This window comes from Ranitomeya imitator, chromosome 9, assembly GCF_032444005.1.
Source record: "Ranitomeya imitator isolate aRanImi1 chromosome 9, aRanImi1.pri, whole genome shotgun sequence".
NCBI classification, from domain to species: Eukaryota; Metazoa; Chordata; class Amphibia; order Anura; family Dendrobatidae; genus Ranitomeya; species Ranitomeya imitator.
In genome coordinates this window covers 89,632,063-89,657,006 of record NC_091290.1, presented here as the reverse complement: position 1 = coordinate 89,657,006, position 24,944 = coordinate 89,632,063, and the positions used below count along the sequence as shown (strand labels likewise).

The 24,944-nt window shown below is 44.8% G+C and overlaps 1 protein-coding gene across 1 annotated transcript in view; it reads right to left on the bottom strand.

Moving 5' to 3' along the window:
* Positions 1-24,944, bottom strand: part of KIAA1549L (KIAA1549 like) — a 738,873-nt gene that overhangs the window by 218,058 nt on the left and 495,871 nt on the right. Inside the window, exon 15 of the mRNA XM_069739753.1 lies at positions 8,584-8,801. Within this exon, the coding sequence (XP_069595854.1) occupies positions 8,584-8,801 (218 nt within the window). The remainder of the gene's footprint in view (positions 1-8,583; positions 8,802-24,944) is intronic.

Here is a 24,944-nt window from a genome sequence, read left to right as displayed (position 1 = left end):
TGGGCAATAAGAAGTTTTCCTATAGACAGTTGTGATAAATCGGCCCCAATGTCACCCTCCAATCTGTTCTACACAATTTATAGCCAGAGGCATAGTACTGGGAGGTACAGAGGTAGAAGTCACCCTCAGGCCCGTTTAATCCCTTCCCAACACATGCGGCGTATATATACGGCGGAGCAGGAGCTGCTTTCATGCAAAGAACAGTATATATTTCCCCTCACCGCATGATGCACTTTTAACCAGGCTATCCCTGCACATCGCCCCCAGGGTCCGTAGTGCCCCCCTGTGTTGGCAATTGCTGTGATTGGCTGTTCAATTTTAACCAGCCAATTACAGTGATGTGTCTATAAAGTTGTAAAAAAACATGTCTGAGACAGCACCAATCACAGAAGCCACAATGGGTGGGGTGATTGCGACGTCACCTCGCCTGATTAACCCCTTTTGGTGCTGGTATTCTGTATGGCCATGACAAGGACACAATTTGAAGCGATATAAACATTTTTTGAATTACAATGATAATGCACAGTGTCCTCCACGAGAAAATCCTAACTTTGATCATCTATATAAAATTAGGCCAGTAGTTGACCACTTCAGCTGAAACTTTGCTGAGGCGTACAACCCCCAAAGGGACATCTGTATAGATGAATCACTGGTCATTTCAAAGGGAGGCTAAAATTCAGACACCTGCCCAGTAAGAGGGTCAGGTACAGAATTATACTATACAAGCTGTGTGGGAATACCTAAAGGTACACACACAGATTTAGGGTCTACAAGGTGAAGGACACCCAGATTGACCCCCCTGAATGTCCCCGTGGCCTGGGGTTAAGTGGAAAAATTGTGTGGGAGTTGCTGCACCCACTGCTGGATAAAGGATATCACCTCTACATTGATAGCTTTTACACCAGCATCCCACGCTTCAAGAGACTCTCAATCAGAGGTATAGTTGCATGCAGCACTGTGTGAAAAAATCAGAGAGGCCGCCCTATGCTGCTAATTGAACAACTGCTGAGAAAGGGTGACAGCAGAGCCCAATGCAGCAATAACATGCTGGTGGTCAAGTATAAGGACAAGAGGGATGCCCTTATCTTGACCTCCATATACCTTGACAACAGCTCCCTTGTCACTCTTCATGGTTCCACAACAAGTTTCCACTGTTTATGCACATCAGGGGCTCACCAAATGCGACATGGCGTCGGCTCTCGATTCCAGCCAATTTTCGCATTCAAAAAGTCAAAGGTGCTCCTTCCATTCCAAGCCTTGTGGTGCGCCCAAACAGTAGTTTTCCCCCCACATATGGGGTATCAGTGTATTCAGGAGAAATTGCACAACACATTTTGGGGTCCAATTCTCCTGTTTCCCTTGTGAAAATAAAAAAATTGGGGCTAAAAGATCATTTTGAAGGAAAATATTAGATTTTTTATTTTCATGGCTTAGTTTAAATTTCTGTAACGCACTTGGGAATTCAAAGTGCTCGCCAGACATCTAGATAAGTTCCTAGAAGGGTCTAGTTTCCAAAATGAGGTCACTCGTGAGGAGTTTCCACTGTTTAGGCATATCTGGGGCTCTCCAAACACGACATGGCATCCACTCTTGATTTCAACCAATTTCACGTTCAACAAGTCAAATGGTGCTCTTTCCCTTCCAAGCCATGCCGTGCGACCAAACAGTGGTTTCCCCCACATATAGGGTAGTTTCCAAAATGCGGTCACTTGTGGTTGGTTTCCACTGTTTAGGCACATCAGGGGCTCTCCAAATGCGACATGGCGACTGTTATGAACAGGTGATTCAGAACCACAATGGACCTAGTGGTTAAGAGCACACAAAGTGACCTGATAGTTACTAACATAGGATGAGCTCTGAGACGTGGGAATTCTACTGACCGCAATCCCTAATCCTATCATACCACACTAGAGGTAGCCATGGATTGCGCCTAACGCAACTCGGCACAGCCTGAGAAACTAGCTAGCCCTGAAGACAGAAAAATAAGCCTACCTTGCCTCAGAGAAATTCCCCAAAGGAAAAGGCAGCCCCCCACATATAATGACTGTGAGTTAAGATGAAAATACAAACACAGAGATGAAATAGATTTTAGCAAAGTGAGGCCCGACTTACTGAATAGACCGAGGATAGGAAAGATAGCTTTGCGGTCAACACAAAAACCTACAAACAACCTCGCAGAGGGGGCAAAAAGACCCTCCGCACCGGCTAACGGTACGGAGGTGCTCCCTCTGCGTCTCAGAGCTTCCAGCAAGCAAGAAAAACCAATATAGCAAGCTGGACAGAAAATATAGGAAACAAAAGTAACACAAGCAAAACTTAGCTTATGCAGGGCAGACAGGCCACAAGAACGATCCAGGAGAAAGCAAGACCAATATTGGAACATTGACTGGAGGCCAGGAACAAAGAACTAGGTGGAGTTAAATAGAGCAGCACCTAACGACTTAACCTCGTCACCTGAGGAAGGAAACTCAGAAACCGCAGCCCCACTCACATCTACCAGAGGAAGCTCATAGACAGAACCAGCCGAAGTACCACTCATGACCACAGGAGGGAGCTTGACCACAGAATTCACAACAGTACCCCCCCTTGAGGAGGGGTCACCGAACCCTCACCAGAGCCCCCAGGCCGACCAGGATGAGCCAAATGAAAGGCACAAACCAGATCGGCAGCATGAACATCTGAGGCAAAGACCCAGGAATTATCTTCCTGACCATAACCCTTCCACTTGACCAGGTACTGGAGTTTCCGTCTCGAAATACGAGAATCCAAAATCTTCTCCACTATATACTCCAACTCCCCCTCAACCAAAACCGGGGCAGGAGGATCAATGGATGGAACCACAGGTGCCACGTATCTCCGCAACAATGACCTATGGAATACGTTATGGATGGAAAAAGAAGCTTGGAAGGGTCAAACGAAAAGACACAGGATTAAGAACCTCAGAAATCCTATACGGACCAATGAAACGAGGCTTAAACTTAGGAGAGGAAACTTTCATAGGAATATAACGAGATGACAACCAAACCAAATCCCCAACACGAAGTCGGGGACCCACACAGCGCCTGCGGTTAGCGAAACGTTGAGCCTTCTCCTGAGACAATGTCAAATTGTCCACCACATGAGTCCAAATCTGCTGCAACCTATCCACCACAGTATCCACACCAGGACAGTCTGAAGACTCAACCTGCCCTGAAGAGAAACGAGGATGGAAACCAGAATTGCAGAAAAACGGCGAAACCAAAGTAGCCGAGCTGGCCCGATTATTAAGGGCGAACTCAGCCAAAGGCAAAAAGGACACCCAATCATCCTGATCGGCAGAAACAAAACATCTCAGATGTTTCCAAGGTCTGATTGGTTCGTTCAGTCTGGCCATTTGTCTGAGGATGGAAAGCCGAGGAAAAAGACAAATCAATGCCCATCCTAGCACAAAAAGCTCGCCAAAACCTCGAAACAAACTGGGAACCTCTGTCAGAAACGATGTTCTCCAGAATGCCATGTAAACGAACCACATGCTGGAAGAACAATGGCACCAAATCAGAGGAGGAAGGCAATTTAGACAAGGGTACCAAATGGACCATCTTAGAGAAGCGATCACAAACAACCCAAATGACCGACATTTTTTGAGAGACGGGGAGATCCGAAATAAAATCCATAGAGATATGTGTCCAGGGCCTCTTCGGGACTGGCAAGGGCAAAAGCAACCCACTGGCACGAGAACAGCAGGGCTTAGCCCGAGCACAAATCCCACAGGACTGCACAAACGAACGCACATCCCGCGACAGAGACGGCCACCAAAAGGATCTAGCCACCAAATCTCTGGTACCAAAGATTCCAGGATGACCAGCCAACACCGAACAATGAACCTCGGAGATAACTCTACTCGTCCATTTATCATGGACAAACAGTTTCTCCGCTGGGCAACGGTCAGGTCTATTAGCCTGAAATTTTTGCAGCACCCGCCGCAAATCAGGGGAGATGGCAGACAAAATTACCCCCTCTTTGAGAATACCCGCCGGCTCAGACAAACCCGGAGAGTCGGCCACAAAACTCCTAGACAGGGCATCCGCCTTCACATTTTTAGAGCCCGGAAGGTACGAAACCACAAAGTCAAAACGGGAGAAAAACAGCGACCAACGAGCCTGTCTGGGATTCAACCGTTTGGCAGACTCGAGATAAGTCAAGTTCTTGTGATCAGTCAAGACCACCACGCGTTGCTTAGCTCCTTCAAGCCAATGACACCACTCCTCGAATGCCCACTTCATGGCCAGCAACTCTCGATTGCCAACATCATAATTACGCTCAGCAGGCGAAAACTTCCTGGAAAAGAAGGCGCATGGTTTCATCACCGAGCCATCAGAACTTCTTTGCGACAAAACAGCCCCTGCTCCAATCTCAGAAGCATCAACCTCGACCTGGAACGGGAGCGAAACATCTGGTTGGCACAACACAGGGGCAGAAGAAAAACGACGCTTCAACTCTTGAAAAGCTTCCACAGCAGCAGAAGACCAATTGACCACATCAGCACCCTTCTTGGTTAACTCAGTCAACGGTTTAGCAATACTAGAAAAATTATTGATGAAGCGACGATAAAAATTAGCAAAGCCCAGGAACTTTTGCAGACTCTTCAGAGATGTCGGCTGAGTCCAATCATAAATGGCCTGAACTTTAACAGGGTCCATCTCGATAGTAGAAGGGGAAAAAATTAACCCCAAAAATGAAACCTTCTGAACACCAAAGAGACACTTTGACTCCTTCACAAACAAAGAATTCGCACGCAGAACCTGGAACACCATTCTGACCTGCTTCACGTGAGACTCCCAATCATCCGAGAAGAACAAAATATCATCCAAGTATACAATCAGGAATTTATCCAGGTACTCTCGGAAGATGTCATGCATAAAGGACTGAAACACTGATGGAGCATTAGAAAGCCCGAATGGCATAACCAGGTACTCAAAATGGCCCTCGGGCGTATTAAATGCTGTTTTCCATTCATCGCCCTGTTTAATACGCACAAGATTATACGCACCACGAAGATCTATCTTGGTGAACCAACTAGCCCCCTTAATCCGAGCAAACAAATCAGACAGCAGCGGCAAGGGGTACTGAAATTTGACCGTGATTTTATTTAGAAGGCGGTAATCAATACAAGGTCTCAGCGAACCATCCTTCTTGGCCACAAAAAAGAACCCTGCTCCCAATGGCGACGACGACAGGCGAATATGACCCTTCTCCAAGGATTCCTTTACGTAACTCCGCATAGCAGCGTGCTCAGGCACAGACAAATTAAACAGTCGACCCTTAGGAAACTTACTACCAGGAATCAAATTGATAGCACAATCACAATCCCTATGCGGAGGTAGGGCACTGGACTTGGGCTCATCAAATACATCCCGGTAATCTGACAAGAACTCTGGGACCTCAGAAGGGGTGGATGATGAAATAGACAGAAAAGGAACATCACCATGTACCCCCTGACAACCCCAGCTGGACACAGACATTGATTTCCAATCCAATACTGGGTTATGGACTTGTAGCCATGGCAACCCCAACACGACCACATCATGCAGATTATGCAACACCAAAAAGCGAATATCCTCCTGATGCGCAGGAGCCATGCACATGGTCAGCTGGGTCCAGTACTGAGGCTTATTCTTGGCCAAAGGCGTAGCATCAATTCCTCTCAATGGAATAGGATACTGCAAGGGCTCCAAGAAAAACCCACAGCGCCTAGCATACTCCAAGTCCATCAAATTCAGGGCAGCGCCTGAATCCACAAATGCCATGACAGAATAGGATGACAAAGAGCAGATCAAAGTAACGGACAAAAGAAATTTCGACTGTACCGTACCAATGTTGGCAGACCTAGCGAACCGCTTAGTGCGCTTAGGACAATCGGAGATAGCATGAGTGGAATCACCACAGTAGAAACACAGCCCATTCTGACGTCTGTGTTCTTGCCGTTCAGCTCTGGTCAAAGTCCTATCGCACTGCATAGGCTCAGGTCCATGCTCAGATAATACCGCCAAATGGTGCACAGTTTTACGCTCACGCAAGCGTCGACCGATCTGAATGGCCAAAGACATAGACTCATTCAGACCAGCAGGCATAGGAAATCCAACCATGACATCCTTAAGGGCTTCAGAGAGACCTTTTCTGAAAATTGCTGCCAGCGCACATTCATTCCATTGAGTGAGCACAGACCACTTCCTAAACTTCTGACAATATATCTCTACCTCATCCTGAGCCCGAGACAGAGCCAGCAAATTTTTCTCTGCCTGATCCACTGAATTAGGTTCATCATACAGCAATCCGAGCGCTAGAAAAAACGCATCAATATTACATAATGCAGGATCTCCTGGCGCAAGGGAAAATGCCCAGTCTTGAGGGTTGCCACGTAATAAAGAAATAATGATCTTAACTTGTTGAACTGAGTCACCAGAGGAGCGGGGTTTCAAAGCCAGAAACAGTTTACAATTATTCTTAAAACTCAGAAACTTATCTCTATCTCCAGAAAACAAATCAGGAATAGGAATTCTTGGCTCTAACATAGAATTCTGAACCACAAAGTCTTGAATATTTTGTACTCTTGCAGTGAGATGATCCACACAAGAAGTCAGATCTTTAATGTCCATCACTACACCTGTGTCCTGAACCACCCAAATGTCTAGGGGAAAAGAAAGACAAAACACAGTACAGAGAAAAAAAAATGGTCTCAGAACTTCTCTTTTCCCTCTTTTGAGAAGCATTAGTACTTTTGGCCTCCAGTACTGTTATGAACAGGTGATTCAGAACCACAATGGACCTAGTGGTTAAGAGCACACAAAGTGACCTGATAGTTACTAACATAGGACGAGCTCTGAGACGTGGGAACTCTACTGACCGCAATCCCTAATCCTATCATACCACACTAGAGGTAGCCGTGGATTGCGCCTACCGCTCCCTATGCAACTCGGCACAGCCTGAGAAACTAGCTAGCCCTGAAGACAGAAAAATAAGCCTACCTTGCCTCAGAGAAATTCCCCAAAGGAAAAGGCAGCCCCCAACATATAATGACTGTGAGTTAAGATGAAAATACAAACACAGAGATGAAATAGATTTTAGCAAAGTGAGGCCCGACTTACTGAATAGACCGAGGATAGGAAAGATAGCTTTGCGGTCAACACAAAAACCTACAAACAACCACGCAGAGGGGGCAAAAAGACCCTCCGCACCGACTAACGGTACGGAGGTGCTCCCTCTGCGTCTCAGAGCTTCCAGCAAGCAAGAAAAACCAATATAGCAAGCTGGACAGAAAATATAGGAAACAAAAGTAACACAAGCAAAACTTAGCTTATGCAGGGCAGACAGGCCACAAGAACGATCCAGGAGAAAGCAAGACCAATACTGGAACATTGACTGGAGGCCAGGAACAAAGAACTAGGTGGAGTTAAATAGAGCAGCACCTAACGACTTAACCTCGTCACCTGAGGAAGGAAACTCAGAAACCGCAGCCCCACTCACATCTACCAGAGGAAGCTCATAGACAGAACCAGCCGAAGTACCACTCATGACCACAGGAGGGAGCTTGACTACAGAATTCACAACAGGCGACCACTCTAGAATCAAGCCAATTTCGCGTTCAAAAAGTCAAACGGTGCTCCTTGCTTTCCGAGCCCTGCCGTGCACGCAAAAAGTGGTTTTCCCCTACATGTGGGGTAACAGTGTACTCAACGTTATAAATTTCTGTGAAAAACCTGGGGGTTCAAGGTGCTCACAACATATCTAGATAAGTTTCTTGAAGGATCTAGTTTCCACAATGGGGTCATTTCTGGGCACGGCGTCCACTCTTGATTTCAGCTAGTTATATGTTCAAAAAGTCAAATGGTGCTCCTTCACTTCTAAGCCCTGCAATGCACACAAAGAGTGATTTTCCCCCACATGTGGGGTATCGGGCGTACTCAGGAGAAACTGCACAACACATTTTTTGGTCCATTTTCTCCTGTTTCCCTTGTGAAAATAAAAAATGGGGCTAAAAATCACGTTTGTCACGAATAAACAATCAGAATTAGTGGGATTCGTTGAAGCATTCTTAAGAGTTATTTCCTCATAAAGTGACAGTGGTCAGAATTTAAAAAATTGGCCTGATCAGGAAGGTGAAAACAGGCTTTGGGGTAACCATGGGCCCCTTTGCAAAACTCACTAGTAATATAAATGTTTGATGTTACATGCTCCATATTTTATTTAGGGGTCCAAGAACATAAGTTATGTGTCTAACTATATCATTTGCTGCCTGTAAATTGTATTTCTGTCTGGACCCATTAATACATTGTGAGTGTAGTAATTTTATTGATTGACCTAAGGCCATGTCAGTATTTGATCAGTATTTTACCTCAGTATTTGTAAGACCAGGAGTGGGTGAGAAATGTAGAAGTGGTGATGTGTTTCTATTATACTTTTCCTCTGATTGTTCCACTTGTTATTTTGGCTTAGAAGTAATGATGTAAAATACTGACCAATGCATGGGTTGTCATAAGTGGCAATGCTAACATTCATGTCATTAGCCGTTTTGTGGCCAGAGAGTTTAATTCTAAGAAGTTGTACCTGTTCTTAGGCTCCGCAAATGGAGAAGAGGTGTCTGTCCCGGCATCCAGCACATTGTCGATCTCCATCTGAGTTTTATCATAGATCTTTCTCTTCCGGTCATTCAGTGACTTGCTTTGTATGGGAGGGAAATCATAGTAGCCTTTCCTCTTCGCTTTCAGGCGTAGTTTGTTGCGATAGTGCTCTATGTCTGATTTCTGCTTAAGTGCTTTATTAACCTGGCAAGAGGAAAGTAACTTTCAAGAACTTGTCTTTATTTCGAACAAAATATTCACAAAATATTCTTTGTTTACGAGCCCTTTAATCCATTCCACTACGTGTACTGCATCAAATGGGATTAGTGGGTAGAAGCTTTACCACAATCTACTTACTAAATTTACTTAGAAAAACATAACAGTTTTTTTCCAGAAAGAGCGCCACACCTGTTCACAGGTTGTGAGGGGTATTGCAGCTTAGCCCCCATTAAATGAAGATGCAATACAACTCATGAACAGGTGAGGTATTAAGGAAAACTGCAGCCAGATTATTTTACTCTTGTGCAAATTCTTTTACAAAACTCTTCTCTTCTACTAAATATTGTTTGTGCTTTGACAGGGCTGGATAAAAGGAACAACTGTCCCTTCACAATGTTCGCTCCAGCTCCCTCCACCAGTTATGTATTATATGATACACTGCTACTTAGGAGCGCACCCCACCAAATATTATTGCCTAGCAGCCTTCTACTAACTCAATTCAGTTCTTTACTGAAGCCCCAGAAATGCAGACTTTATAATGCTACACTGATATACAGCATTTGGGGACACATTTATGCTGGATAAGATGCATGCTTTGCAGTATCCCTTCGGTTCTGTAAGAAGAACACATCTGCAGCCCAATGTGATGGGCTATTGTTAGGATTACACTGCTAATTAAAGAATCAGACAATGTAGGCATGCTGATTATTGTTGGGTAGTCAAAGGCAATATAGGAATATACACAACCTGTATTCACCAAACTTGGCTATACTCTGTCGCTGGTGGGATGGCTTTTACGCATTTTTTTAAATCAAAAACTGTGTTTACTGAGTTCCCGATGTTATATGTTACTATATATGTTTATGCACTACTGCTTTTACTTATTTACTTACAGCAGGGTAATTGTTCATTTTGTTCAGTCTTGGGTTTTCTAATTAGAGAGTCAGGCAATGCAGGCATGTTGCTTCATGTAGGGTAATGAACAATACATTTTTTATGTGCTATGCTGACCAGAATAAAGGTACTTTCACATTCAGCTTATCATCACGTTCGTGGGTCCTATCAGGGATTGGATCCAACCCTCAACGCAAAATGGGATTTGGTCGTAATCACCGACAGGCCAAAGACTATAATGGTGCTGGCAGAGTGAACGTACGCTCTTCCGTGCATCATTTTCGGCCATATACCTCCTACTGCAGGCTGAAATCCAGACACAGTCTACCACGCTGGCAGGGTAAGGTCTCAAATTCTGGCACTTTACAGCCGTATACGGTGGGGAAAAAAAGTATTTAGTCAGCCACCAATTGTGCAAGTTCTCCCCCTTAAAAAGATGAGAGTGGCCTGTAATTGACATCATAGGTAGACCACAGCTATGAGAGTCAAAATGAGAAAACAAATCCATAAAATCACCTTGTCTGATTTGGCAAGATTTATTTTGCAAACTATGGTGGAAAGTAAGTATTTGGTCATTAACAAAAGCTCATCTCAATATTTTGTTTTATATCTTTTGCTGGCAATGACACCGGTCAAACGTTTTCTGTAAGTCTTCACAAAGTTGGCACACACTGTTGGTGGTATGTTGGCCCATTCCTCCATGCAGATCTCCTCTAGAGCAGTGATGTTTTGGGCCTCTTGCTGGGCAACATAGACTTTCAACTCCCTCCAAACGCTCTAAGTGGGCCCAACCTCCTGAGAGGCTGAGGTAATCAGGAAAACACGGCACTTCTGGAATTCTGTTGGTGCACAAGTAGGATAACCAAATCCGTCAGCTGAGATGTAGAAATTCTTGGCACTCGTATAGGTGTGTTGAAGAACTTATTTATTGATTGAAGAATTTCCAGAAATAAATGAGATGTTTCGGTCAATACCTGACCTTCATCAGTTCAACAGAGGAGATCTGTGTAGCAGCACGCTGTCAAGACCAGCACTTCCTGTATTAGCAGTGGATACTGCAGACTCATAAAACAAAAAAACACGCAGAGATGCTTACCTGTCTAACTAGGCCTCAATACAAATGCACTAACAGGGTGCAGGCCTAGTTAGACAGGTAAGCATCTCTGCCTGTTTTTGCTTTTGCTTGAATATTGGAGGATCTTTTCCTCTTTTTGTGATTTTTATGTTAGAGTAGGATTGGCAAGTGTAAGGACCCTTGAAGCGGGTTGCCAGCTTACGTATTATGGCCAGAATATCAACCAATACCTTACATATATTGATATGTTTTTGTGCACTTTATATATTTTTTTCGGGTGCAGTTGGGCCCAAATGGTTCTTTAAACTGAGGCCTCTGTTCACACAGGAGACATTTTTTACTCTGCTCCTGGCTGCAAGCACGCCATGCATGCCGATTCATCTTGTGACAGACATACTTGATAAAGGCCTGAGTGCCGATATGTCGGAAATTAAGTCTTGTTATATATCGGCTGTAAATTAAGATTCTCTTGTTACACAAAATATTTGTCATGATCCATGTTTGGATCTGTGGCAGATCTGGTTTCCCCCAGATTAAAACCTTTTCCCTTTCAGGTCATCGGGGGTTAATGCAGTTTTCCCCTTGGTGTAAATACATTGCTGCCTAGTATACTGATGTGGGTGGTGACCACTCCCACCATCCTTCAAAAGGTCACCTGATGCATCAGCTGATGTTGGTTATACAGGTGCTTTTGGAGACCAACCTGGCTGAAGAAAGAGATTGCTGAGTGCTGTTGTCCTTCAGCTGAATTCTCATATCTGGTGCCTTACTCTGCTATGCGGTGCATTGCAGCAGAGAAAGCTAAGTGTTGTTTGGTGTTTCCTTTTCCCTGTGGTGTTTGTCTTACCTTACCTTGTGCTGTATTAGTGCAGCGGTGGAACCAGTGCTCTCACCTGCCAGTTCCCTACTTAGGGATAAGAGCAGGGCAAGTGAGGGACGAGGGACCAGGTATCTTGCTCGGCGACGGGTTGAAAGAACCCGTATAGGGATGCTAGTAAGAGCAGGGCACATTCTCAGGTGAGTGCAGGAGGTGTCCAATTGCCCATTCCCTACCGACAGGTCCCACCGTTGTTAAAGTGTCCCTGGTGTACCCTTGTGTGTTTTGCCGTTTTGTGACCATTCCATCGTCGGGTCGGGTCACGCCAGGACAGTCACTTCGTGACAAAATTCTCAAGAATTATCCCTTTTTTGAGTGTCGGAGGTGTTTTATACTACTGCATATTGTTTTTCCTTCTGGGCACCTACACTCATTGAATTGAGGATGCCATAGGGCGTCATTAATAGGTTGAGAACCACATGCTCTGCATTCCTTGTGTGAACATTGCCACGTACAGATTATATTTTTCTGCACTTGTGTACCACATGGCTAATCCCTGATTGAAGGCTGGCTGTCTCATTTGGTATTATTGCACCTGTGCAGTTTCCATTTTACTTGGGTCTGCTGCACCCTGTTAGTGCATTTGTATTGAGGCCAAGTTAGACAGGTGCTTACCTCTGCCTGTTTTTGTTTTTTCTTGGATACTGCAGAATCCCACACAGCGTGCTGGAACACAAATCTCCTCTATCCAGATGACTGATGAAGGTCAGGTATTGACTGAAACATTCCTGAGAGGCTGAGTCCGGTCACGACCCTGACGCCCCTGTGCAGAAGCTACAGGAATGCAGCTGGAGAGCCATCCTCATCCACAGAGCACCTCACCTCGGCGTGACAGCAGCTGGAGGGATCCAAGCTGCTGGTGATGTAGATGACAGCTTGGAAAAAGAAGGAGCAGCGTCATCTGATGAAGAGACCAGCTAGGAACACCGCAACGACATCTGAGGGTTGTAGTGGGAATGTGACAGTGAGGCGTCAGGCTATGACTGATGGTAATGGGGATGAAGGTTGCACGGGAGAGAATGCCGTGCCACAGCTGTTGCAGATTATGAGGGAGCCCAGCATCCGTATGGCAAATAAGAGGGTCTGGGTGTGCTACAGAGTCAATAATAGTTGCGGTAGAGAGCCAAAGTGCTGCCCAGGTGGCAGTGGTACCAGCAGGAAGTACTCCGGCATCGTTGGCCTCAACGACTGTGGATATAGTACGGATGGATGACAGAGAGCGAGGGGAGGTATATGTTTGCTTTGATGGGCCACTAGGGGCCCATTTGAAGCAAGAGACAAAGGAAAAAATCTGGAAGGATGAGTATGTAAATATTTTTTCATTATTTTCTCTTGAAAAGTTTAATTTAGACCATGTGAAGTCAGATGAGAGAAAGAAGGATAAGGAGGAACGGCGGAGGTATTGTTTGATCCCTCGGACTTTCACCAATTGGTTGCAGGCTTTCACAATTCTGACCAGTGTAATTGGGGAAAGGGCACCAGAAAATTGTTTGCACCTTTTTTGTTATCTTGATAGGATTGGTGAAGCTTATTGCACGTACGGAGGCGGGGGTTCTTTATGATACAATGAGCAATTAAGACCTAGAAAAGCGGTCATGCCCTCTTTGCAATGGGAACATAAAGAAATTAGTGTGTGGATTCGCTTGATGACAGAGCCGAGAAACAAGTCACAGTCCTTTCCCGGGGTTGCCAGACGTGCCGCTAACACAGGGGGATCTTTGGAAAATACCCGAATAGGGCTGTGTTGATGTTATATTTTTGTAGTGAAATTTTGCAACATCGTGCCGGTTTAAACACGAGTGTTCAGGATGAGGGGGATCCCTGTTATGACCTGGTGGTTAGGAGCACCCAGAATGACCTGATAATTAAACCTCATACAGGACGAGCTCTGGGATGTGGGAGCTCTGCTGACCGCAAGCCCTAATCCTATCACACAGACTAAAAATAGCCGTGGAGCGCTCCTGACCAGACCTAGGTGCCTCGTCACAGCCTAAGAACTATCTAGCCCTAGAGATAGAAAATAAAGCCTACCTTGCCTCAGAGAAATTCCCCAAAGGTAAAGGAAGCCCCCCACATATATTGACTGTGAGTAAAGAAGAAAGTCACAAATGCAGAAATGAAACAGGTTCAGCAAAGGGAGGCCAGACTTACTAAATAGACAGAGGATAGGAAAGGTAACTTTGCGATCAGCACAAAAACCTACAAAAGACCACACAGAGTGTACAAAAAAGACCTCCGCACCGACTCACGGTGCGGAGGGGCCACTCTGCATCCCAGAGCTTCCAGCTAGCAAAATCATGAAAACCAGCTGGACAAGAAAACAGAGAACAAAATAAGACTATAAGGAACTTAGCTTCTGCAGGAGAAGGCAGGTCACCAGAGAGATCCAGGAGCGAACTGAACGAATGCAAAAACATTGACAGCTGGCATGGAGTAACGATCTGAGAGGAGTTAAATAGAGAATCCAACCAAAGGATAAACCACGTCACCTGTGTAAGGAACCTCAGAAGCAGCAGCTTCACTCATAGCCACCAGAGGGAGCCCATAGACAGAACTCGCCGAAGTACCATTCACGACCACAGGAGGGAGTTCGACAACAGAATTCACAACAGTACCCCCCCTTGAGGAGGGGTCATCGAACCCTCACCAGAGCCCCCAGGCCGATCAGGATGAGCCAAATGAAAGGCACGAACCAGATCGGCAGCATGAACATCAGAGGCAAAAACCCAGGAATTATCTTCCTGACCACAACCCTTCCACTTGACCAGGTACTGGAGTTTCCGTCTCGAAACACGAGAATCCAAAATCTTCTCCACCACATACTCCAACTCCCCCTCGATCAACACCGGGGCAGGAGGATCAACGGAGGGAACCATAGGCGCCACGTATCTCCGCAACAGCGACCTATGGAACACATTATGGATGGCAAAAGAAGCTGGAAGGTCCAAACGAAATGACACAGGATTAAGAACTTCAGAAATCTTGTATGGCCCAATGAAAGAAATGAGAATACAGATAATAAATGGGAAATGTTTAAGAACATCCTAAATAGGCAGTGTAAGCGGTTTATACCTTGTGGGAATAAAAGGACTAGAAATAGGAAAACCCAATGTGGCTAAACAAAGAAGTAAGACAGGCAATTAACAGTAAAAAGAAAGCATTTGCACTACTAAAGCAGGATGGCACCATTGAAGCTCTAAAAAACTATAGGGAGAAAAATACTTTATCTAAAAAACTAATTAAAGCTGCCAAAAAGGAAACAGAGAAGCACATTGCTAAGGAGAGTAAAACTAATCCCAAACTGTTCTTCAACTATATCAATAGTAAAAGAATAAAAACTGAAAATGTAGGCCCCTTAAAAAATAGTGAGGAAAGAATGGTTGTAGATGACGAGGAAAAAGCTAACATATTAAACACCTTCTTCTCCACGGTATTCACGGTGGAAAATGAAATGCTAGGTGAAATCCCAAGAAACAATGAAAACCCTATATTAAGGGTCACCAATCTAACCCAAGAAGAGGTGCGAAACCGGCTAAATAAGATTAAAATAGAGAAATCTCCGGGTCCGGATGGCATACACCCACGAGTACTAAGAGAACTAAGTAATGTAATAGATAAACCATTATTTCTTATTTTTAGTGACTCTATAGCGACAGGGTCTGTTCCGCAGGACTGGCGCATAGCAAATGTGGTGCCAATATTCAAAAAGGGCTCTAAAAGTGAACCTGGAAATTATAGGCCAGTAAGTCTAACCTCTATTGTTGGTAAAATATTTGAAGGGTTTCTGAGGGATGTTATTCTGGATTATCTCAATGAGAATAACTGTTTAACTCCATATCAGCATGGGTTTATGAGAAATCGCTCCTGTCAAACCAATCTAATCAGTTTTTATGAAGAGGTAAGCTATAGACTGGACCACGGTGAGTCATTGGACGTGGTATATCTCGATTTTTCCAAAGCGTTTGATACCGTGCCGCACAAGAGGTTGGTACACAAAATGAGAATGCTTGGTCTGGGGGAAAATGTGTGTAAATGGGTTAGTAACTGGCTTAGTGATAGAAAGCAGAGGGTGGCTATAAATGGTATAGTCTCTAACTGGGTCGCTGTGACCAGTGGGGTACCGCAGGGGTCAGTATTGGGACCTGTTCTCTTCAACATATTCATTAATGATCTGGTAGAAGGTTTACACAGTAAAATATCGATATTTGCAGATGATACAAAACTATGTAAAGCAGTTAATACAAGAGAAGATAGTATTCTGCTACAGATGGATCTGGATAAGTTGGAAACTTGGGCTGAAAGGTGGCAGATGAGGTTTAACAATGATAAATGTAAGGTTATACACATGGGAAGAGGGAATCAATATCACCATTACACACTGAACGGGAAACCACTGGGTAAATCTGACAGGGAGAAGGACTTGGGGATCCTAGTTAATGATAAACTTACCTGGAGCAGCCAGTGCCAGGCAGCAGCTGCCAAGGCAAACAGGATCATGGGGTGCATTAAAAGAGGTCTGGATACACATGATGAGAGCATTATACTGCCTCTGTACAAATCCCTAGTTAGACCGCACATGGAGTACTGTGTCCAGTTTTGGGCACCGGTGCTCAGGAAGGATATAATGGAACTAGAGAGAGTACAAAGGAGGGCAACAAAATTAATAAAGGGGATGGGAGAACTACAATACCCAGATAGATTAGCGAAATTAGGATTATTTAGTCTAGAAAAAAGACGACTGAGGGGCGATCTAATAACCATGTATAAGTATATAAGGGGACAATACAAATATCTCGCTGAGGATCTGTTTATACCAAGGAAGGTGACGGGCACAAGGGGGCATTCTTTGCGTCTGGAGGAGAGAAGGTTTTTCCACCAACATAGAAGAGGATTCTTTACTGTTAGGGCAGTGAGAATCTGGAATTGCTTGCCTGAGGAGGTGGTGATGGCGAACTCAGTCGAGGGGTTCAAGAGAGGCCTGGATGTCTTCCTGGAGCAGAACAATATTGTATCATACAATTATTAGGTTCTGTAAAAGGATGTAGATCTGGGGATTTATTATGATGGAATATAGGCTGAACTGGATGGACAAATGTCTTTTTTCGGCCTTACTAACTATGTTACTATGTTACTATGAAACGAGGCTTAAACTTAGGAGAGGAAACCTTCATAGGAACGTGACGAGATGACAACCAAACCAAATCCCCAACACGAAGTCGGGGACCAACACAACGCCGGCGGTTTAGCAATACTGGAAAAATTAGCGATGAAGCGACGATAAAAATTAGCAAAGCCCAGGAACTTCTGCAAGCTCTTCACAGATGTCGGCTGAGTCCAATTGTAAATGGCCTGAACTTTAACAGGGTCCATCTCGATAGTAGAAGGGGAAAAAATGAAACCCAAAAATGAAACCTTCTGAACTCCAAAGATACACTTTGACCCCTTCACAAACAAGGAATTCGCACGAAAGACCTGGAACACCATTCTGACCTGCTTCACACGAGACTCCCAATCATCCGAAAAGACCAAAATGTCATCCAAATATACAATCATGAATCTATCCAGGTACTCTCGGAAGATGTCATGCATAAAGGACTGAAACACAGATGGAGCATTAGAAAGCCCGAATGGCATAACCAGGTACTCAAAATGGCCCTAGGGCATATTAAATGCCGTTTTCCATTCATCACCCTGTTTAATTCGCACAAGATTATACGCACCACGAAGATCTATCTTGGTGAACCAACTAGCCCCCTTAATCCGAGCAAACAAATCAGACAGCGGCGGCAAGGGGTACTGAAATTTGACCGTGATTTTATTTAGAAGGCGGTAATCAATACAAGGTCTCAACGAACCATCCTTCTTGGCCACAAAAAAGAACCCTGCTCCCAATGGCGACGACGACGGGCGAATATGACCCTTCTACAAGGATTCCTTTACGTAACTCCGCATAGCGGCATGCTCAGGCACAGACAAATTAAACAGTCGACCTTTAGGAAACTTACTACCAGGAATCAAATCGATAGCACAATCGCAATCCCTATGCGGAGGTAGAGCATTGGACTTGGGCTCATCAAATACATCCCGGTAATCCGACAAGAACTCTGGGACCTCAGAAGGGGTGGATGATGAAATAGACAGAAATGGAACATCATCATGTACCCCCTGACAACCCCAGCTGGACACAGACATTGATTTCCAATCCAATACTGGGTTATGGACTTGTAGCCATGGCAACCCCAACACGACAACATCATGCAGATTATGCAACACCAAAAAGCGAATATCCTCCTGATGCACAGGAGCCATGCACATGGTCAGCTGGGTCCAGTACTGAGGCTTATTCTTGGCCAAAGGCGTAGCATCAATTCCTCTCAATGGAATAGGATACTGCAAGGGCTCCAAGAAAAACCCACAGCGCCTAGCATACTCCAAGTCCATCAAATTCAGGGCAGCGCCTGAATCCACAAATGCCATGACAGAGTAGGATGACAAAGAACAGATCAAAGTAACGGACAAAAGAAATTTCGACTGTACCGTACCAATGGTGGCAGACCTAGCGAACCGCTTAGTGCGCTTAGGACAATCGGAGATAGCATGAGTGGAATCACCACAGTAGAAACACAGCCCATTCTGACGTCTGTGTTCTTGCCGTTCAGCTCTGGTCAAAGTCCTATCGCACTGCATAGGCTCAGGTTTATGCTCAGATAATACCGCCAAATGGTGCACAGTTTTACACTCCCGCAAGCGTCGACCGATCTGAATGGCCAAAGACATAGACTCATTCAGACCAGCAGGCATAGGAAATCCAACCATGACATCCTTAAGGGCTTCAGAGAGACCCTTTCTGAAAATTGCTGCCAGCGCACATTCATTCCATTGAGTGAGCACAGACCACTTCCTAAACTTCTGACAATATATCTCTACCTCATCCTGACCCTGACACAGAGCCAGCAAATTTTTCTCTGCCTGATCCACTGAATTAGGTTCATCATAAAGCAATCCGAGCGCCAGGAAAAACGCATCAATATCACATAATGCAGGATCTCCTGGCGCAAGGGAAAATGCCCAGTCTTGAGGGTCGCCACGTAATAAAGAAATAATGATCTTAACTTGTTGCACTGGGTCACCAGAGGAGCGGGGTTTCAAAGCCAGAAACAGTTTGCAATTATTTTTGAAATTCAGAAACTTAGCTCTATCTCCAGAAAATAAATCAGGAATAGGAATTCTAGGTTCTAACATAGATTTCTGAACCACAATGTCTTGAATTTTTTGTACTCTTGCAGTGAGATGATCCACACAAGAAGACAGACTTTTAATGTCCATCACTACACCTGTGTCCTGAACCACCCAAATGTCTAGGGGAAAGGAAAGGCAAAACACAGTGCAAAGAAAAAAAAATGGTCTCAGAACTTCTCCTTTCCCTCTATTGAGAAGCATTAGTACTTTGGGCCTCCAGTACTGTTATAAGCTGGTGATTCAGAACCACAATGGACCTAGTGGTTAAGAGCACACTAGGTGACCTGATAGTTACTAATAACATAGGACGAGCTCTGAGACGTGGGAACTCTGCTGACCGCAATCCCTAATCCTATCATACCACACTAGAGGTAGCCGTGGAGCGCTCCTGACCAGACCTAGGCGCCTCGGACACAGCCTGAGAAACTAGCTAGCCCTGAAGACAGAAAAATAAGCCTACCTTGCCTCAGAGAAATTCCCCAAAGGAAAAGGCAGCCCCCCACATATAATGACTGTGAGTAAAGATGAAAATACAAACACAGAGATGAAATAGATTTTAGCAAAGTGAGGCCCGACTTACTGAATAGACCGAGGATAGGAAAGATAGCTTTGCAGTCAGCACAAAAACCTACAAACCACGCAGAGGGCGCAAAAAGACCCTCTGCACCGACTAACGGTACGGAGGTGCTCCCTCTGCGTCTCAGAGCTTCCAGCAAGCAAGAAAAACCAATATACAGTTAGGTCCATATATATTTGGACAGCGACAACATTTTTCTGATTTTGGTTATAGACATTACCACAATGAATTTTAAACAAAACAATTCAGATGCAGTTGAAGTTCAGACTTTCAGCTTTCATTTGAGGGTATCCACATTAAAATTGGATGAAGGGTTTAGGAGTTTCAGCTCCTTAACATGTGCCACCCTATTTTTAAAGGGACCAAAAGTAATTGGACAGATTCAATAATTTTAAATAAAATGTTCATTTTTAGTACTTGGTTGAAAACCCTTTGTTGGCAATGACTGCCTGAAGTCTTGAACTCATGGACATCACCAGATGCTGTGTATCCTCCTTTTTGATGCTCTGCTAGGCCTTCACTGCGGTGGTTTTCAGTTGCTGTTTGTTTGTGGGCCTTTCTGTCTGAAGTTTAGTCTTTAACAAGTGAAATGCTGCTCAATCTGGTTAAGATCAGGTGACTGACTTGGCCATTCAAGAATATTCCACTTCTTTGCTTTAATAAACTCCTGGGTTGCTTTGTCTTTATGTTTTGGGTCATTGTCCATCTGTAGTATGAAACGACGACCAATCAGTTTGGCTGCATTTGGCTGGATCTGAGCATACACTATGTCTCTGAATACCTCAGAATTCATTCGGTTGCTTCTGTCCTGTGTCACATCATCAATAAACACTAGTGACCCAGTGCCACTGGCAGCCATGCATGCCCAAGCCATCACACTGCCTCCGCCGTGTTCTACAGATGATGTGGTATGCTTTGGATCATGAGCTGTACCACACCTTCACCATACTTTTCTCTTTCCATCATTCTGGTAGAGGTTGATCTTGGTTTCATCTGTCCAAAGAATGTTCTTCCAGAACTGTGCTGGCTTTTTTAGATGTTTTTTAGCAAAGTCCAGTCTAACCTTTTTATTCTTGATGCTTATGAGTGGCTTGCACCATGCAGTGAACCCTCTGTATTTACTTTCATGCAGTCTTCTCTTTATGATAGATTTGGATATGGATACGCCGACCTCCTGGAGAGTGTTGTTCACTTGGTTGGCTGTTGTGAAGGGGTTTCTCTTCATCATGGAGATTTTTCTGGGATCATCCACCACTGTTGTCTTCTGTGGGCGCCCAGGGCTTTTTGCATTGATGAGTTCACCAGTGCTTTTTTTCTTTCTCAGGATGTACCAAACTGTAGATTTTGCCACTCCTAATATTGTAGCAATTTCTCTGATGGGTTTTTTCTGTTTTCGCAGCTTAAGGATGGCTTGTTTCACCTGCATGGAGAGCTCCTTTGACCGAATGTTTACTTCACAGCAAAACCTTCCAAATGCAAGCACCATACCTCAAATCAACTCCAGGCCTTTTATCTGCTTAATTGAGAATGACATAACGAAGGGATTGCCCACACCTGTCCATGAAATAGCCTTGGAGTCAATTGTCCAATTACTTTTGGTCCCTTTAAAAACAGGGTGGCACACGTTAAGGAGCTGAAACTCCTAAACCCTTCATCCAATTTTAATGTGGATACCCTCAAATGAAAGCTGAAAGTCTGAACTTCAACTGCATCCGAATTGTTTAGTTTAAAATTCATTGTGATAATGTCTATTACCAAAATTAGAAAAATGTTGTCTTTGTCCAAATATATATGGACCTAACTGTAGCAAGCTGGACAGAAAAAATAGCAAACAAAAGTAACACCAGCAAAACTTAGCTTATGCAGGGTAGACAGGCCACATGAACGATCCAGGAGAGTGCAAGACCAACACTGGAACATTGACTGGAGGCCAGGAACAAAGAACTAGGTGGAGTTAAATAGAGCAGCACCTAACGACTTAACCTCGTCACCTGAGGAAGGAAACTCAGAAGCCGCAGCCCCACTCACATCCACCAGAGGAAGCTCATAGACAGAACCAGCCGAAGTACCACTCATGACCACAGGAGGGAGCTTGACCACAGAATTCACAACAGTTAAGGGAGGTGGAGGTTATTTCGGGAGTTTAGTTTGGAGGGCAAAGTTAAGACATTCTGCAGTCATGAATATGTTCACTCTTTTGAGCGTTTTGCTAGCGGTTTTTCAGGTAGGTTTAGAGCAGATCTGCTTCAAACCTGCCTGAAAGAAACAATCTGTGCACATAATTTACAGAGCTACTGTATATCTTCAAAATATGAAGACACAAAAGAGCGCAGTGAGGTCAAAAATACTCAGTTGTAAAAAAAATCACAGTAATAAGCAAGTGCTAGTCAAGTGCTAGTCAAAAGATGGAAAAAACAGGGTATTTAGTTGATTTGTTTTTTGCAAAAAAAATGTATACTAAGCTGCTCCACCCATATAGAGCAGTCCTACCTAATGTATATAATCCCTATCTGATGTATTTAAAAACCTGATCAGCTGTATAGTACCTGAATAAGCAGGGTTCAGAGACGAAATATCCATGTGGACATGCTGGATGGAACAGCTTTGATGCATATCTTCAAAATATGATGCCATACTAACCCCATACAGTGGTATACAAAGGTACTGATGACGCCTGAGTTAGTTTCACGCTTGGCCACTTTGGTTATACAATGTCAAGCTGAAGACGAGTTGCACAAGCAAAAACTGTTTACAATTTGTATGCAACTTGCTGATATGCAACTATTAGACACTTGCAAATCAGCTGTACAGAAACAACCAAAAATCATGTACCGTATATACTCGAGTATAAGCCGACCCGAGTATAAGCCGACCCCCCTAATTTTGCCACAAAAAACTGGGAAAACTTATTGACTCGAGTATAAGTAATAAAAATAGATCATTATTTCCCCATAGCAGTGCCATATAGTGCTCTGCGCCGTTCATTATTGCCCTATAGCTCTGCCCCATATAGTGCTCTGCGCCGTTCATTATTGCCCTACAGGTGTGCCCCATATAGTGCTCTGCACCGTTCATTATTGCCCTATAGCTGTGCCTCATATAGTGCTCTGCACCGTTCATTATTGCCCTATAGCTGTGCCCCATATAGTGCTCTGCACCGTTCATTATTGCCCTATAGCTGTGCCCCATATAGTGCTCTTGCACCGTTCATTATTGCCCTATAGCTCTGCCCCATATAGTGCTCTGCACCGTTCATTATTGCCCTATAGCTGTGCCCCATATAGTGCTCTTGCACCGTTCATTATTGCCCTATAGCTCTGCCCCATATAGTGCTCTGCACCGTTCATTATTGCCCTATAGCTCTGCCCCATATAGTGCTCTTGCACCGTTCATTATTGCCCTATAGCTCTGCCCCATATAGTGCTCTGCACCGTTCATTATTGCCCTATAGCTCTGCCCCATATAGTGCTCTTGCACCGTTCATTATTGCCCTATAGCTCTGCCCCATATAGTGCTCTGCACTGTTCATTATTGCCCTATAGCTGTGCCCCATATAGTGCTCTTGCACCATTCATTATTGCCCTATAGCTCTGCCCCATATAGTGCTCTGCACCGTTCATTATTGCCCTATAGCTCTGCCCCATATAGTGCTCTTGCACCGTTCATTATTGCCCTATAGCTCTGCCCCATATAGTGCTCTGCACCGTTCATTATTGCCCTATAGCTCTGCCCCATATAGTGCTCTTGCACCATTCATTATTGCCCTATAGCTCTGCCCCATATAGTGCTCTGCACCGTTCATTATTGCCCTATAGCTCTGCCCCATATAGTGCTCTGCACCGTTCATTATTGCCCTATAGCTCTGCCCCATACAGTGCTCTTGCACCGTTCATTATTGCCCTATAGCTCTGCCCCATATAGTGCTCTGCACCGTTCATTATTGCCCTATAGCTCTGCCCCATATAGTGCTCTTGCACCGTTCATTATTGCCCTATAGCTCTGCCCCATATAGTGCTCTGCACCGTTCATTATTGCCCTATAGCTCTGTTATGAAAGGTAATTCAGTACCACACTGGACATAGAGGTCAGCGCACATAAAGTGACCTGGCAATAACCCAAAAAACAAGAACGAGCTCTGAGACGTGGGAACTCTGTTGACCGCAATCCCTAATCCTCTCCAACCACACTAAAGGCAGCCGTGGATTGCGCCTAACGCTCCCTATGCAACTCGGCACGGCCTGAGAAACTAGCTAGCCTGAAGATAGAAAATAAGCCTACCTTGCCTCAGAGAAATACCCCAAAGGAAAAGGCAGCCCCCACATATAATGACTGTGAGTTAAGATGAAAAGACAAACGTAGAGATGAAATAGATTTAGCAAAGTGAGGCCCAACTTTCTGAACAGAGCGAGGATAGGAAAGGTAACTTTGTGGTCAACACAAAATCCTACAAAAACCACGCAAAGGGGGCAAAAAGACCCTCCGTACCGAACTAACGGCACGGAGGTACACCCTCTGCGTCCCAGAGCTTCCAGCAAGCAGAAAAAAACAAATTGACAAGCTGGACAGAAAAAAACAGCAAACAAATAGCAAAGAGGAACTTAGCTATGCAGCGCAGCAGGCCACAGGAACGATCCAGGAGGAAACAGGTCCAATACTAGAACATAGACTGGAGGCCAGGATCAAAGCACTAGGTGGAGTTAAATAGAGCAGCACCTAACGACTTCACCACATCACCTGAGGAAGGAAACTCAGAAGCCGCAGTACCACTTTCCTCCACCAACGGAAGCTCACAGAGAGAAACAGCCGAAGTACCACTTGTGACCACAGGATGGAGCTCTGCCACAGAATTCACAACATAGCTCTGCCCCATATAGTGCTCTTGCACCGTTCATTATTGCCCTATAGCTTTGCCCCATATAGTGCTCTTGCACCGTTCATTATTGCCCTATAGCTCTGCCCCATATAGTGCTCTGCACCGTTCATTATTGCCCTATAGCTCTGCCCCATATAGTGCTCTGCACCGTTCATTATTGCCCTATAGCTCTGCCCCATATAGTGCTCTTGCACCGTTCATTATTGCCCTATAGCTCTGCCCCATATAGTGCTCTGCACCGTTCATTATTGCCCTATAGCTCTGCCCCATATAGTGCTCTGCACCGTTCATTATTGCCCTATAGCTCTGCCCCATATAGTGCTTTTGCACCGTTCATATTGCCCCATAGAAAGCTCTGCCATTGTCGCTGCTGCTGCTGCAGTAAAAAAAAAAAAAAACCACATACTCACCTCTTGCTTGCAGCTCCCGGCGTCCGGTCCCGGCGTCTCACTGCTCTGACTGATCAGGCAGAGGGCGCCGCGCACACTATATGCGTCATCGCGCCCTCTGACATGAACAGTCAGAGCGCAGAGACGCCGGGAAGATGGAGCGGCGCCCGGCGGCTGGAACGGGGACAGGTAACTATGCGATAC